The sequence below is a fragment of the Gopherus evgoodei genome, chromosome 6 (genome assembly GCF_007399415.2).
Source record: "Gopherus evgoodei ecotype Sinaloan lineage chromosome 6, rGopEvg1_v1.p, whole genome shotgun sequence".
Lineage (NCBI taxonomy): Eukaryota > Metazoa > Chordata > Testudines > Testudinidae > Gopherus > Gopherus evgoodei.
In genome coordinates this window covers 92,077,136-92,093,685 of record NC_044327.1, presented here as the reverse complement: position 1 = coordinate 92,093,685, position 16,550 = coordinate 92,077,136, and the positions used below count along the sequence as shown (strand labels likewise).

Sequence of the window (16,550 nt, the reverse complement as noted above, 5' to 3'; positions counted from 1 at the left end):
ACACTTGGCAACATTATCAGCTCTGCCTGTAACACATGAGGGGGATAAGTGAAGGATAAACTGGGAGCAGTCACCGCATAAAATAGCATGTGAAGTGACGCAGAAGCTATTGTATGACAATGGTAAAAAAAAATCACTCAAAGGAGAGAAGCCAACAAATATTTCCACTTTAGTGGCACAGGACTTTGCTACATAGTTGTAAAACAGTAATCTACCTTGGGTACACTAACTTTTCCATTGAAATGTCATATAATATATTATGAATCTGCATGTATTATTGAAAATGCCTGAAATAAGAGACAAGCAAAGCCTATAAGTGACAGGCTAAGTTAAATGAATGCTATCAAGAAACTAAATATATGAAACTGAAAACACAAAAATTGCAGCTTCACACTTTACCTTCTACACAAATGAATTTGTTTCTCCATTCAATACCATCAGGTCTTGGAATGGCTCTGGCTTCACGAATTGAAATCATTTGGTGACTCCAGCTAGAGGAAAGGAAAACAATTTGCAGACACTTAACACAGATTGCTTTTTGAACCATCTGTATACCGTTACATATAAAATAGGTGAAGTGTTCATACAAGAGTTATGACTTAGGAATTTCAAAAGGATAGTAGTTCGAAGAAGCAATTTTTTTTAGCGTTTCTAGGCAGGGGCTGCTGTAGCCATAGTCAAACTAGGCCACTGCCTGGGGTAGCCAGGCCAAACTTGAGTAGCACTGCAACTCTGTACACAAGGCTGCAATGCCACTCCCTCAGATTTGGCTTGCTGCAGCCGGCTCTCCTGATGGAGAGGCAGCCAGACGACACCTGAGTGAATAGTGTTGTGACCAAGTGCTTAGCTCCCACTCCATTTCTACCATAACCACTGAACCATCAGAAGGCTCACCACCCTCAGCCCAGAAAGTCCAGTGCAGGGTGCATGCCCCTCCCCTACTTGAGAACCTCTGTTGTAGGGGGTAGGAGTGGAGTGGCACGCTAAAATTTTGCCTAGGGTGGCAGATTGTCTTGAGCAGCCTTTGTTTCTAGGCAGAAAATAATGGAGACTAACCATTTTGGAGAGTGGGAACCATGAGGGGGAGACAAGAGGTAAAATTTTCATACACACATTAAAATAAATTATGAAAACATTTAGCAACATAGAACACCACAGATCTCAATGGACATTATAACTTGGTGACTTTTTTTTTTTTTTTTTAAGGAAGTAATCCCTTTACAGTTCAACATGCTGTTTTAAATTTAAAAATACAATTAGAACTTGGGACTCTTAAAATTCTAATTAAAACAAGCCAAGTTGACCAGTATAGGTTGAGAAGTAGGGAAGGGCAAGGTAATAAATCAAGTCCAACTGTGGCTACATAGTGGGTGCCATTAAAAATGTCCAACATTTAATCATAATATACAGTACGGTAAGTAGTTTACTCTCAGATTGGTGAAATTCACACCTGTGCAGAGAGCTTGCACAAAGCCTACAAGCAAGGTAAGGATATTAGAGAACCTTTACACTTTCTCTCTGAACCTTTTGATTGTTCAAAATTGTACATCAATGAAGCCATGACAATTTACATCAATTGAGAATCTTCCCTCATAGCTTTACGAAAGACTGTATTCAAAGTATTTTTTTTTTTACAAATTAGTTCTTATTCACGAGTTCAGACTAGACACCTGAAAAGTTTCAGCTTATGAAGTTCAGCCATTTGAGTTAAGTGCACATACATCTTTACAGCAGAAAATATACTTTCACTCTTCCATAACTCAAAAAAATATCTATGTTAAACAGTTTGTTGAAATTTCCATGGGGTTACAGGACAAATTGCTTAATGTACAATTTAGCTGAAATACTTCAAACAACTTATCCACACATTTTAACCTATTTAAATATCTCTTGACTGGACTGTTCCTAGGCAATAACAAAAGTATAAATGGTAAATGTGTCTTGCATTCAAGGCTAGCAAAAACTTTAGCTCTTATCCACACCACCACTCTAGTATCTCCTTGTGTGTCCCACTAATTTTCACAAATTAGGGAACATTTATCAGTATAATATGAAGTATTGTAACTAAATACTGTAATGCCCACGTCAAATGAACAATGTAGATCAGGGGTTCTCACACTGTGAGTCAGGACCCCTCAGGAGGTCGTGAGGTTATTACATGGGGGGGGGGGTCACGAGCTGTCAGCCTCCACCCCAAACCCTGCTTTGCCTCCAGCATTTATAATGGTGTTAAATATATTAAAAAGTGTTTTTAATGTATAAAGGGGGGTCGCACTCAGAGGCTTGCTGTGTGAAAGGGGTCACCACTAAAAAAGTCTGAACCCCTGATGTAGATTTACTATTTCATTAATCATGTAGGCAGGATCAGAAAGGGCTTCAGGCATAGATTGCTACTTGGAAGGATGCATAGTGACCACAGTATCATTAGCAAGGTTCCACTGCAGTTCTAGAAAATATGGGTCATAGAGGAAAGAGTAATATTAGACACCATCATTTGGCTCTCACCCCAACATGTCTATAAGCTTATCTTAAACAAACTAAAGGGAAGAGTTATGTAACAGAATATCTAAACTGAGCAGATCACAGCAGGCAGTAAAGCCACTTTGGTGCACACTGAACATGATAAACATTCTCCCCCCCTTCTTACAAATTACTGAGGTTCTACCTGACTTCAGGATGAGCAGTTGCATCTTCAGCAAAATAAAAATGTATATTTTATTGCAGAAAAATCTAAATATTATAAGCTGTTCTATATTAAAAGTGTTTGGGAACAACGAAGTAGCATTTTTAGTTGTTTAAATCACATTTTGCACTTCACTGAATCATGACAGTAACTACCTTTACTTGATATCCCACTTACCATTAATTAACATTGTATTCTTATTAAAATTAGAGTCTGCATTAGAATTGAACTATTCACAGCAAGTGATTTATTTACTGACCTTAGACTTTTTGATTTGTAAAGAATGTTTACAAGTTTTCTCGCTTTTTGTAGTTGCTCAATGAACATTTTATGCAAATATATTTCAACCTATGAGTTTAAAATACGCTCTTTGTTTCAACTATTTCCTCAGCTATTTCTGGTGTCACTGATCATATGATGTTTTACTCTCTGAGCAGCAGACAAACATTTCAAGGAAAAAAACCCAAAGATTTCAAGACAGCCAGGCAAATGCTTCAGGTATAAATTTTTGTATGAACACGTTACGCATTCTTGTAGACAAAAAAAAAGTTTCTTACACAAATATTCAAAGAAAATTAACAAATACATTGTGAACATATTCAAAAGCAATTAACTGTTAATCTAAATCAATATTCATGATTGCATTATCTTCCCAGTTGTATTCTGAATTGATAAACATAGCTGTGAACTACTCTACTTGTTGTATACTCTGCTCTTCCTCACACTCCAAAAAATGGAGACACACCACATGACCAATCCACACTTATTTTGTCATCTCTAACCAAATACAGCTTATTCATAGGTTGACCTTAAACCCATAGCCCAACATCAATTATGTAACTCAAAAACACTTGCTATAAAAATCAGCACCCCTAACCCCTCCAAGGACATTTTAGAATCTATTTTTCCTCAGTAGGGAATATATAGTTTCAAGTAACATGCCTTCATTATACAGTTTTTGATTTAGAATTCTAATTCAGAAGAATGAATTCTGAAAGTAAAACATTTTCACTTTTCAATAAATAGGTAAGATTTAAAAATAAGACTGCATCTTTCATCATGCCTTTATTTAGTCTCCAATTCCGCAGCAAAATCCACTGGATACAAGCAAGGCATTTATCAAATCAGCCCTTGCTTTGTTAAAGAGCGTATGCCAAATAAAAACCTGCTGCCTTCACTCAGAGCTGCTGTGTGAAATCAGACACGAGGCTTGTAAGAGGGTCTGGTAAACAGAGAGGAGTTTCAGTAGATTATTTTCTTTTGAATACACTTCTAGACTACTCTGCACTGTGCATTAGACTTCGATATACTGAAAGTGCAGCTTTGATAATTTGGAATAAAAAATTATGTTCTTTGAAGAGATCCCATTTACTTATTAAAAGTTTATACACAAAAAGAAAATTTAAAAGCACATCTTCAGCAAGTTGAATTATGTACAAAACATTAGAGTGAAATTTAATCAATCACAAACCAGTGTATGAGAATCAAATTGTGTATTGTTTGCCAATATTGCTGTGTAACAAGTTTATTTGCGTTTTCCATGTGTGATGCTTCTGGGACAATCTTATTTTTCCCTCAATTATTTTATTTATAATTTGTATTACAGTGGTGCTTAGAGGCCCCAAATGAGACTGGGGTCTCATTGTGCTAGGCACTGTACAAACACATTTTAATTGACAGCCTCTTCTTGAAAGAGTTAACAGTGTAAATAGACAAGACTGACAAATAGTGAGAGGGGAAAGTGAGGCATAACAAGGTGAAGTGTCTTGCCCAGGATCACACAGGACAATGGTGTAGCTGCGAACAGAACCCAGCTCTGAGTTCCAGCCCAGTGCCCTACCTACTGGACCATGCTCCCTTTCTCATAAGAATTACTTAATTCTATCTGATATGGTGTATTTGAATGTAATTTTAAAATCTACTGTCTTCATTTAGAAATGATCTCTCTCTCGAACTGATCACCAAATATTATTACATTCTTCTCCCCCCACCAAAAACCCTGTGACAGCTGACCAATTAAGCACTCAAGCGAGATAACAACAGCGTTGAGGACGCAGATGAAACTTTAATTATGTCCCATTGTGAATATCCATTACGATAGTCTTCAATTATATGGTCACACTACTTCTAAATTGTACGTTTTTCTCTATAACACCTATATCGTGTGTTGCTTCGTGTAGTATTATGTATTACTCTGTATAGGCAAAAAGCTATGAAAGCTACTTATATGAATTCTACAGACAAATCATAATTATTCTTTAATCTGTACTATGTACTTGGTCAATAGCGAAAATTCACTTGAATATATAGGCTGCCTCAGTGTGAATTAAGTGCATAGTTAACTACCTCATCCCCTGAAATGCAACTAAGGCCTGGTCTACACTATGCGTTTATACCGATTTTAGCAGCGTTAAACCGATTTAACGCTGCGCCCGTCCACACAACGAGGCCCTTTATATCGATATAAAGGGCTCTTTAAATCGGTACTCCTCCCCAACAAGAGGAGTAGCGCTGAAATCGGTATTACCATATCGGATTAGGGTTAATGCGGCCGCAAATCGACGGTATTGGCCTCCGGGCGGTATCCCACAGTGCACCATTGTGACCGCTCTGGAAAGCAATCTGAACTCAGATGCACTGGCCAGGTAGACAGGAGAAGCCCCACGAACTTTTGAATTTCATTTCCTGTTTGCCCAGCGTGGAGCTCTGATCAGCACGAAAAAGAGCTCCAGCATGGACCGTAAGGGAGATACTGGATCTGATCGCTGTATGGGGAGACAAATCTGTTCTATCAGAGCTCTGTTACAGAAGACGAAATGACAAAGCATTTGAAAAAAATCTCCAGACAGAGGCCACAGCAGGGACTCAGCATAGTGCTGAGTTACAAGTGTAACGGAAAGCCAAAGAATCAAATGGACGCTCAAGGAGGGAGGGAGGGGGTACTGAGGACTCCAGCTATCCCACAGTCCCCGCAGTCTCCGAAAAGTATTTGCATTATTGGCTGAGCTCCAAATGCCTGTAGGGTCAAACACATTGTCCGGGGTGGTTCAGGGTATAGCTCGTCAATTTACCCCCCAGTGAAAGAAAAGGGAAAAAAATCGTTTCTTGACTTTGTTATGTGTCACCCTATGTCTACTGCATGCTGCTGGTAGACGCGATGCTGTGGCACTGAACAGCAGCACCCTCTCCCCTTCCCTCCTTGGTGGCAGACGGTACAATATGACTGCCATCCATCGTCATCATCAGCCCGTGAGGGCTCTTGGCTGGCCTCAGGTGAGGTCGGCCAGGGGCGCCTGGGTAAAAATAGGAATGACTCCCGGTCATTCCCAGTAGATGGTACAGAACAGCTGGTAACCGTCTTCATCATAGCAACTGGGGGCTGAGCTCCATCAGCCCCCTCCTTTCATGTTTAAAGAAAAGATTCCGCACTGCTTGGACTATCATAGCAGTGGCATGCTGGGCTCCTCTCCCCCACACCATTTAATGTCCTGCCTGGACTATCATAGCAGCTGGAGGCTGCCTCCCCCTCATTTTATCTCACTAACAAGTCACTGTTTCTTATTCCTGCATTCTTTATTACTTCATCACACAAAGGGGGGGGGAACACTGCAACGGTAGCCCAGGAGGGTTGGGGGAGGAGGGAAGCAACGGGTGGGGTAGTTGCAGGGGCACCCCATAGAATGGCATGCAGCTCATCATTTCTGCGGGATCTGACACGGAGCAGCTGTGCTCTCTAGTACACTGGTTCTCTAGCACACTTGCCCCATATTCTAGGCAGGACTGACTCTCTTTTTAGATACAACATAAAGGAGGGAATGACTCGGGGGGTAATTCCCATTTTTGTCTTTGTGCACCCGGCCGACCTCTGCCAGGAGTACCCATGACAGCAGCAGACGGTACAGAATGACTGATAACCGTCATCTCATCGCCAATTTACAATGGCATGGCAGACGGTACAGAACAACTGATAATCATCTCTACTATCTTGCAAAGGTAAATGAATGCTGCTGTGTAGCACTGCAGTACCACCTCTGTCAGCGGCATCCAGTACACATACGGTGACAGTGACGAAAGGCAAAACGGGCTCCATGGTTGCCATACTACGGCGTCTGCCAGACCAATCCAGGGAAAGAGGGCGCAAAATGATTGTCTGCCGTTGCTTTCACGGAGGAAGGAAAGAGTGACGACATTTACCCAGAATCACCCGCGACACTATTTTTGCACCATCATGCATTGGGATCTCAACCCAGAATTCCAATGGGGGGAGACTGCGGGAACTATGGGATAGCTACGGGATAGCTACCCACAGTGCAACGCTCCAGAAATCAATGCTAGCGTCGGTACATGGAAGCACACCACGGAATTAATGTGCTTAGTGTGGCTGCATGTACTCAACTTTATACAATCTGTTTTCCAAAACCGGTTTGTGTAAAATCAGAATAATCCCGTAGTGTAGACGTACCCTGAGTTGGGAATGGATCACTTGATGGATCACTTGATGATTACCTATTCTGCTCATCCCCTCTGGGGCACCTGGCATTGGCCACTGTCAGAAAATAGGACACTGGGCTAGATGGACCTTTGGTCTGACCCAGTATGGCCGTTCTTATGTTCTTAAGGAAGGCTCTTCTGCTTGTTGAAAAGTAGTATTGCATATGCTGCTGATTAAATTATTCAATTATATAGATAAGTGAAAGATCATTAGAGGTATTGGAGAATCACAGTAATGAAAACAGTGTTAAGTATGGAAGCATGAAAAAATATGACAGGAATCTATATGCTGCAAAAGAGTTTGATATACTGTATAACCTTTGTCATTTTTTATATGACTGCTAAACCATACAATATTCACAATCTCTTAACGTGAGAATTTTTTAAAATAAAAACTCCCAGGTTTCATTATTTTCTTTTAAAGGGAAAATATTCCAGATTGATATCACAATGTGCTCTATTTTGGAAAACTGAACACTGAAATAACTCATGCTCTTCTTGAAATCTTGTCCTCTAGCAGTTTCCGTGACTCTGACCTCTCCTCATTCTTCTCCTATCTCTAATTGCTCATTCAGTGTGTCCTTCAGAAGAGTCTTAATGTGGGGTTCTATAGGGCTCTGTTCTTGGTCCCCTTCTCTTCTACCGCTATACCTTATCGCCAGGTAATCTCATTCGCAAACACAAATTCAACTACCATCTCTATACTAAAACTCACCCATCTACCTCTCTACTCCTGACCTCTCCTTCTATTCAAATTAAAATCTTGGCCTGTCTCTGACATCTCTGAATGGATGTCTGCCATCACCGCAAACTCAATATGACTAAAACACAACTCTGAATCTCTACTACCTCCTCTCTCAATCACTGTGAACCACATCACCATCCTGCCTGTCACTCAGGCCAGTATCTTGATTATAGTCTTCGACTCAGGCCTCTCTCTTTCGAGGTTCTCACATCCATATCTAAATCTTGTGGATTCTTTCTGCATCACACCTTCCCTATCTATCCACATAGCTAAAACCTCATCTACGCTCTTCTCTCACGTCTCAGCTACTACAACATCCTTCTCTCTGGCCTTGACAAATGAAATCTTGCCCTATTTATATCCATTCCAAATGCTGCCGTAAAAATCATCTTCCTAGCCCATCATTATGGCTGTTACCCCATTCTTCGCATCCCTCCACTGGCTCCACCTTCTTTATTGCACCAAACATACACTATTTGTTTTCATTTTCAAAGCCTTTCATGACCTATCTCCACCCTACCCATCATCTTACAATGTACTGTTATGATGTCAACTCCTTTCTCCAACTGACTTGTTATACCAGTCTCCAATCAGCCTGTTATTACATTTTCAAACAAGTATCTTCGTGTTTTCTCCCATGCTGCACCTCATGCTTGGGAGCAGCTCACTGTGAATATCCACAAAGCTGCCTCATTATACTCCTTCAACCCCCTCCTTCAAACTCTGTTAGTGATGCTTACAAAAAAACTTGTCAACGATTAGGCGGCTGGTATGCTGAGACCACTGCCTATCATGCTGACCAGTACTGTCTCATTGTTTTCTTGTACACCCCATCTCTTGTCTCACACTTAGATTTTAAGCTCTGTGGGTTAGGGACAACTTATTTGTACTATGTCCACCTAGCACAAAGAGGTCCTGGCCCATAACCAAGGCTTCTATGCACTACAGTATTATAAATTTTTAATTAAAAAAATACCTTTTGTAACTGTTGTTCTTCGAGATGTGTTGCTCATGTCGATTCCAATTAGGTGTGTGTATGCTGCGTGCACAGTAGCTGGAAGGTTTGTCTCCTATTGGCATCCATTGGGTCGGTTCAGACGCCCCCTGGAGTCAAGCCTCCATAATGCCGTATATGGGGTCCAGACGACCTGCTGCCACTTCAGTTCCTTCTTTCTGGCACTGCTCTGACAGAGGGATAGACGGGTGGGTCTTGGAATGGACATGAGCAACACATCTTGAAGAACAACAGTTCTGGAAGGTAGGTAACTGTTTTTTCTTCTTCGAGTGCTTACTCAAGTTCATTCCAATTAGGAGACTCAAGCAGGAACTTGGAGGCAGGGTTGGAGCTCATGGGTTCACTGACTGAAGCACCACTTTAGCCTGCTGGGTAATGGTGTAGTGAGAGGCAAAAATGTGGATTGAGGACCATGTCGCAGCCGTGTAAATTTCCTCGGTTGGAACCTGGGCCAGGAATGCCATTAAAGATGCGTGCACCCTTGTGGAGTGCGCTGTCATGGTGAGGGCAAGCACTTTAGCCAGATCACAGCATGTGCAGATACAGGATGTGATCCGCAATTAAATTCTTTGGGAAAAGACTGGGAGTCCCTTCATTCTGTCTGCTACTGTGATGAATAGTTGAGTAGCTTCATCTGTTTGATATAAAAGGCCAATGCCTGGTGAATATCCAAAGAGTGAAGGTTTTGCTCTCGGCATGTGGCTTAGGGTAAAAAACTGGAAGAAAAATGTCCTGATTAACGTGAAACTAGGAGACTACCTTCGGGAGGAAGGCTGGGTGCAGTCGAAGCTGAACTTTGTCCCTATAGAAGGCTGTGTAAGGAGGTTCGGACATTAGGGCATTAAGCTCTGACACCCTCCTGACAGAGATTATTGCCACCAGAAATGCCACCTTCCATGAGGCAGAGAGCAAAGAGCATGTCACTAGTGGTTCAAAGTGGGGCCCCATTAGTCTCGAAAGAACAAGGTTAAGGTCCCAGTCTGAGATCGGTTGTTGTACTTGATATAATCTGTCAAGTCCTTTAAGAAAACATCCAACTATCAGGTTGGCGAAGACCGATCGGCCAGCCACGCCTGGGTGAAAAGCAGAAATGGCAGCCAAGTGGACTTCTACTGATGGCATAGAGAGCCCTTGTTGCTTCAGGTGCAGAAGGTACCCAAGATAAAAAGGCATTAATGAGTGTGTAGGATACATATGTTTCTCCGATGACCAAACTGTGAATCTCTTCCATTTGGCTAGGTAGGTGGCACTAGTAGACTGTTTCCTACTACCAAGGAGGACTTCCCTAACTGGATCAGAGCAAGCAAGCTAAATCGGATTTAGCCATGGAGCTTCCAAGCCATGAGGTGGAGAGATTCGAGGTTGGGATGTCGAAGACGACAGTGATCCCAAGTTATCAGGTCCATGAGCAGTGGTAGAGTGATCGGCGTGTCTACTGACAGCTCCAGAAGAGATGTGTACCAGTACTGACACAGCCAGGCTGGAGCTATCAATATCACAGAGGCTTCATCCCATCAAACCTTGAGTAGCACCTTGGAACGAGTGGAATGGGTGGAAACACATGGAGAAGGTGGTCCTTCTCCAAGGGAGAAGGAACGCATCTGCGATTGAGCCTGGGATGTGATTCAGGAAGGCACAGAACTGCAGACACTTCCTGTTGTGTCTTGTCACAAAAATCTATTTGGGGAGTTCCCCACTGCTGGATGATGGTGTTCAGGACATCCAGGCGGATGGACCACTCGTGATTGTGAAAGGACCTGCCGAGATGGTCTGCCAGCTCATTCTGAGCTCTGGGGAGATAAGATGCCTCCAAATGTATCAAGTGGGTTATGTAAAAGTCCCACAGTTTGAGGGTTTCCTGGCACAGGGGAGAGGAGCATGCTGCCCCCTTTTTATATAAAACATCATAGTTGTATTGTCTGTCATGACTGATACACATCTCCCCTCCAAGTGAGTTTGGAAGGTCTGGCATGCCAGATGGACTGCCCACAGCAATATGATGTTGATGTAAAGTGAGAGCCCTGCTTGGGACCAGAGGCCCTGAGTCCTGAACTTCCCCAGCTGCACTACCCACCCCATCGCTGACGCGTCCATGACCAGGGAAAGTGATGATTGAGGTCTGGAGAAGGGAATCCCTGAACACATGGCTTGCTGGTTGAGCCACCCATAGGAAAGACTCAAGAACCAGCTGGGAAAGAGTGACTACCTTGTCTAGACTGTCCCAGTTTGGTCAATACACCATTGCTAGCCACGCCCAAAGGGTCAGAGCCTCAGTCTGGCATGCTGCACTACATAAGTGCACGTGGCCATGTGGCTGAGGAGCTTCAGGCAATTCCTTGCCGTGGTGGTAGGAAAACATCTGAGATCTTGTATGATGTCGCAAAGATTCTGAAACCATGACTCTGGTGGGAATGCTCTCACCTGTCTTGAGTCCAACACTGCCTCTATGAACTCTATCCTTTGAGGGGGGGGACAGGATTGACTTCTGCACATTCAGTAGAAGGCCACGGTTGTCAAAAGTTGATCTTATTAGGATTACCTGCAGCTCCACTTGTGTTCTAGAGTGACCTTTGATCAGCCAGTCATTGAGGTACAGAAACACTTGCACCTGGCATTTCTCCAAGAAAGGTGCCACGACTGCCATGCACTTGGTGAACACCCAAGGTGCTGCTGACAGGCCAAAGTGGAGGACAGTGAACTGATAGTGATTGTGGTTTACCACAAACCTGAGAAACTTTCTGTCAGGCGGGGTTATGGATATATGAAAGCATCGTCCTTCAAGTCAAGGGCAGCATACCAGTCCTCCTAGATTCAGGGAAGTGATAATGGAGGCCAAAAACTTCAGCTTCTTCATGAATTTGTTCCCGAGGAACCTCCTCCATCGCTCCCACTCTTAGTAGCAGCTGCATCTCTTGCATTAGCAGATTCTCGTGAGAGGGTTTCCTGAAGAGGGACGGGGAAGGGAGGGTGAGCAGGAGGAGATAAGCTGAACTGGAGAGAGTATGCCAGTTCTACCATGCGGAGCACCCAGCAATCTGAAGTGATCCAGGCCCATGCATGGTAGAAGTGGGACAGTTGGCATGAAAAGGATGGAATAGTTCAGTGGCTCTCGACTTTTTTTTTAAACTGGTGACCCCTTTCACATAGCAAGCCTCTGAGTGCAACCCCCCCAAATAAATTAAAAACACTTTTTTATATATTTAACACCATTATAAATGCTGGAGGCAAAGCAGGGTTGGGGTGGAGGCTGACAGCTCACGCCCCCCCATGTAATAACCTCGTGACCCCCTGAGGGGTCCCAACCTCCAGTTTGAGAACCCCTGGGTTGGATGCAGTGTTTGAATCAGTGTGTTGCCCTTGGGTGCACCTTCAAAAGGCTTGTTTTGTCTGGAGGACTGTTTCAGCTGCCTAGAGCAGATGAAGGAGGAGGCCTCATCCTGTGGTTTCTGTTACACCTCCTAGAAGAGTCTTGCCTGTTCTGAGGCTGGTAGAATCGAGGCAGACGCTGAGGGTATGGTGGCCAAGGGACTTGAGAGTGGCTCTTGAGTCCTTAAGCCTACAGAGCTGTGAGGCCGTTCTCTTGGAGAAGAGGGATGAGCCCTCAAATAGGAGGTCCTGGATGGTCTGTTGGACCTCATACGGGAGCCCTCATGCCTGCAGCCAAGAGCTTCTTCTCATGACCACCCTTGACACCATGGTCCAAGCACCTGAATCAGCAACATGTAGGGTTGCCTGTAGCAAAGCCTATGCCACAAGCTTGTGCTCCTTCAAGATGAAACGCTCAGCCCTCTGGCAGAAGCTCTGTGAATTTTGACATAGCACCGCAGGAATTTAAGCTATATCTTCTGAGCATCACCTGGTGGTTTGAAATCCGAAGCGGGAGCCCCCTGGTAGAATAGACTTTCCTCCCAAAGAGGCCCAGCTTCTTCATCTCTTGGGCTTTAGGTGAGGGTCCTTGATGCCCTTTACGTTCACGTTCGTTCGCTGCTGCCACCACTAAGGGGTCCAGTGGTGGGCATGAATAAAAATGTTCAAACACTTTAGAGGGGACAAGCTATTTCTCTTCTGTCCTTTTCGCCGTCAGGGGCAGGGAGCCGACGGTCTGCCACAAAGTTTTGGTGGTATCCTGTATGGTCTTAATAAGCTCCAGGGCAACTTAGAGGGTCACCAGGGGGCCAGGATGTCTATGGACCCATGTCAGGACCATGGGGTCCAAGGACTCAGATATACTTGACCTGGAGCCCCAGGTTCTGGGTCATCCTCTTCAGGAGCTGTTGGTGGACCCTACTGTCCTTGAGTACAGGAGCCGTGGAGGTTCCAGCCACTGCTTCATCTGGCAATGATGAAGACGAGGCTCTAATCAGGACCAGCTCTTGCTCCTGGCGTTCAGCACCAAGAGGATCGTGCCGTGCTGGATCTTTCGGTGTGGTGACTAGCGCAGCATGGGGCAGCTGGTCTCTCCTTGTCCAATCTTGAGTGTCTGCACTCCAATCTGTGCTAGCTCCACCCGGACACAAAGGACTCTGCCTCAGAGTCTGATTGGGAGGACTCGCTCTGAGAGGACCACGGAGGAGCAGTATCGGGAAACTGGGGACTGGTGTGACTTCCCTGCTGGTCTATAGCTGGCTTGCCTCAGGACGGCACCAAAGGTCTCGGGGATGTCGTTGCCTTTGCGCTCAGTGCCTGGTCTCGCCTGGATGGGGAAGGCAGTGCCATGAAGGCAATGAGCTCTCTACTGCCTCGAAGATGTCTGGTGTGGAAGGCATCTCCTAAGCCTCTCCGTGATTCTCCTGGAGGGGGAAGTCCTGCGGAGCCAGACTCAACTGACACCTTGTTGGGGCAGGAGTCAACTGTGCTGGTCTAGGTGGTGCAGTGGTTACATGGCCCAATACAGGCCTCACTGTGCTCGAGTTTTTCCATCCCAGTCTCAGTGCAGGTGAGTGCCCTGTCCAGCTCCTTCTTCTTGCAGGGCACCGGGGACTGGGAGCGGTGCTGTGCACTATTATGTGCGGAGCCCCTCTGCAGGGAGCCCTACTGGTGCCGAGCCTCTCTATCAGAGTCCTTTCTCAGCACCAAAGTCTCCCGTTTCGACGCCGGAGCACTGTGCACCGGGGTGCCGTATTGGCTCGGCCAAACTTGGTTCCAAGTGGGGATGGAGAGCAGCCTCCATCAGAAGGATTTTTAATCATTGCAAGATCTGCAAAGACATCAAACAGTCCTTCTGATGCCATTCCCCCAGACTCTTCAAGCAGGAAGTGTGAGGGTCACCCCTGGGCACAGGCTTGTTACTAGCTGCACTGGTTTTAAACCCCAGGGACTGAGGCATGCCCTGGTGCTGGGACAGGGGGAAAAGGGTAGGGAAAATGGGGGGTAACCTCCAGAATAATTCCTTACTGGAATTTTAACTATACAATGACTAAACTAACTACAACGAACTAACTAACTGATTTAACTATTTACAGAGAATAGTCTGAAGACCACTAGGGAGAAGGCTTGCCGAAGCAAGAGAAATGAGTGTTCCGGCTAACCATCACAGGTGGTGAGCAGGAACTGAAGTGACGGCAGGTTGGCAGGACCCTATATACAGCGACTCCAACGGGTGCCTGAGCCAACCCGACAGATACCACTAGGGGAAAAACCTTCCAGCTACCGTGCACACATACCTAATTGGAATCGACATAAGCAAGCACTCGAAGAACTGCAGATCATGTAAAATGAACTCTATTCTGCACTGAACAGCAGTTGATTTCCAGGTGAAATTTCCAGGTGTTTGTTTTGACCTAAACTGTTTGGATCAAACAGGGGTGTTAGGTCAAACATCTCATTTAATATAAAGTGAAACTATGAAATGAGGAAAGAAGCCACTGAAGTAATCAGGACCCAACCTACGTCAGGTCAAAATCAATACCTTAAGTTGCATCCAGAAACTCTGAATCTCTTGGAGAGGGAAATATCAGTCTAAAATAGCACACTAACAAAAAGCTGGCTTTAGGACAATAAAGCTATTTGATTTTTGACAGACTGTTTTGTAGATTAAACAGAGGTAGTTTATTAAACAATTGTAGGCACATCTCACTGCCAAGCTTACACAGGCACATCCAAGTGCCATCATGTGCCCCATTCCATTTCTTTCTCTCCTTGCTTTTCATCACCCCCATTCTGCCTCCAAACCATTCCTCTTTCTCTGATCAGTCTTAAAATATTAGCATGCTACATCCAAGCATGCAGCATTTTCACCTATTGCAAGATGCTAAACACAGGTAGAAGTTTATCACTTACTCAAATTCTGTGGCATAATATTTGAAGAAGCCCACTAATAAGTCTCCAAGAGTTGATCCATTTTTGGAGAGGTAAGGAGGAATGGTGCGTGGAGCTTGATGTACAAGGTGCAGCTGCATAGTAGGACTAAAAGATTCCTGTCAAAATAAAAGAATAGAGAATATAGCCTTGTGTAAAGTACATGCTGCACGACTGCATTTAATCTAGGTGCTTTCAAGATCACACACACACACACACACACCAGAAAGTTGCCCATCATTTATTTAGCAAGTGCTGTTAAGTGTACATGGCCCAGTTTCTATTCACTAGTGAAGTGCCCTATTGTTCCTCCTACCCCTCTGTTGCATACAAGTAACTCCACTGACCTCAAGGAGAATTAATCATCCCCGGCATGAGGACAGTCAGTCATTTTATTGCCTGTGCTCCCTTTCCCTTCATGAAGCTGCCTAAGAACTGTCACATCAGAAAAATCTCAAAACTGAATTTTTATTTGCATACCCACTATGACAGACAAGGTCTGAAAGGGAGGGGAAACTTATTTCATATTGCATAGTTAGTTTTAAACCAGTATGTCAAACCCCTCACTCTTGTGTGACCTTGCATCTTCCCATACAATGATTTCAAAGACTGTGGTAGCATTTCCTCTAATCAAGTTAAGTGAAAACATTAAAAATTGTTTAACAACCAACATATACCTGACTATATAGTCCACAGCACTTTTGTTTTTCCACCATAAATATTGGAGGCTGACCACAAGAACAGTTGCCTTTACTAATTTAGAAAGTTCTCCACCCAAGACTAAATACCTTAAAAAAAAAAATTAAACAAAAGAGAAAATTTAAGTAACAATTTAACTTTCCTAAACATAAGCTGGGCATGTTGAAATAGCAGCAAACAACTGCCAGTCTTGCCATTTTGCATATAGGTCCTGTATTATTAATTATTATTATGTTTAAGAGAAACTTGTACCGCACCATATCTTGCACGTTCACCTCAGAATATGGAGCCATGGCAGAAGGAATCATAAGGGGGATGTAACTCATCCTTGTGTTCCTAGCTAATGCAATAGGTTTGAAAACCCTGTAATATGAGGGCACATATGAAAAGATTCTAGTTCTTGAATTGCAGCTTTAATACTAATTGTATTACTTGTTAAAAAGACAATGTATAGAAATTAACAGACTTCTGAAAGCAATCTTGCAGCTGGCAACAGAAGAAATTAGCAAAAACTGAAGGAACCTCTTCAGGGTCACTTATTTATTATTGTTTGTTATTCATTTCAATGTGCCTGCTAAGCTTTCAGAAAATAAAACTGAAATTTACAGCAAGCTTCTCTC

The 16,550-nt window shown here is 43.8% G+C and overlaps 1 protein-coding gene across 4 annotated transcripts in view; it reads right to left on the bottom strand.

The window, feature by feature from the left end:
* TENT2 (terminal nucleotidyltransferase 2) overlaps positions 1 to 16,550 on the bottom strand; it is a 79,487-nt gene that overhangs the window by 9,059 nt on the left and 53,878 nt on the right. For all 4 annotated transcript variants that reach the window (XM_030566670.1, XM_030566671.1, XM_030566672.1 and 1 more), the window contains 2 exons: positions 15,214 to 15,350; positions 400 to 491 (listed from right to left, as the gene is read on the bottom strand). In XM_030566670.1, coding sequence (XP_030422530.1) covers positions 400 to 491; positions 15,214 to 15,350 — 229 coding nt within the window. The remainder of the gene's footprint in view (positions 1 to 399; positions 492 to 15,213; positions 15,351 to 16,550) is intronic.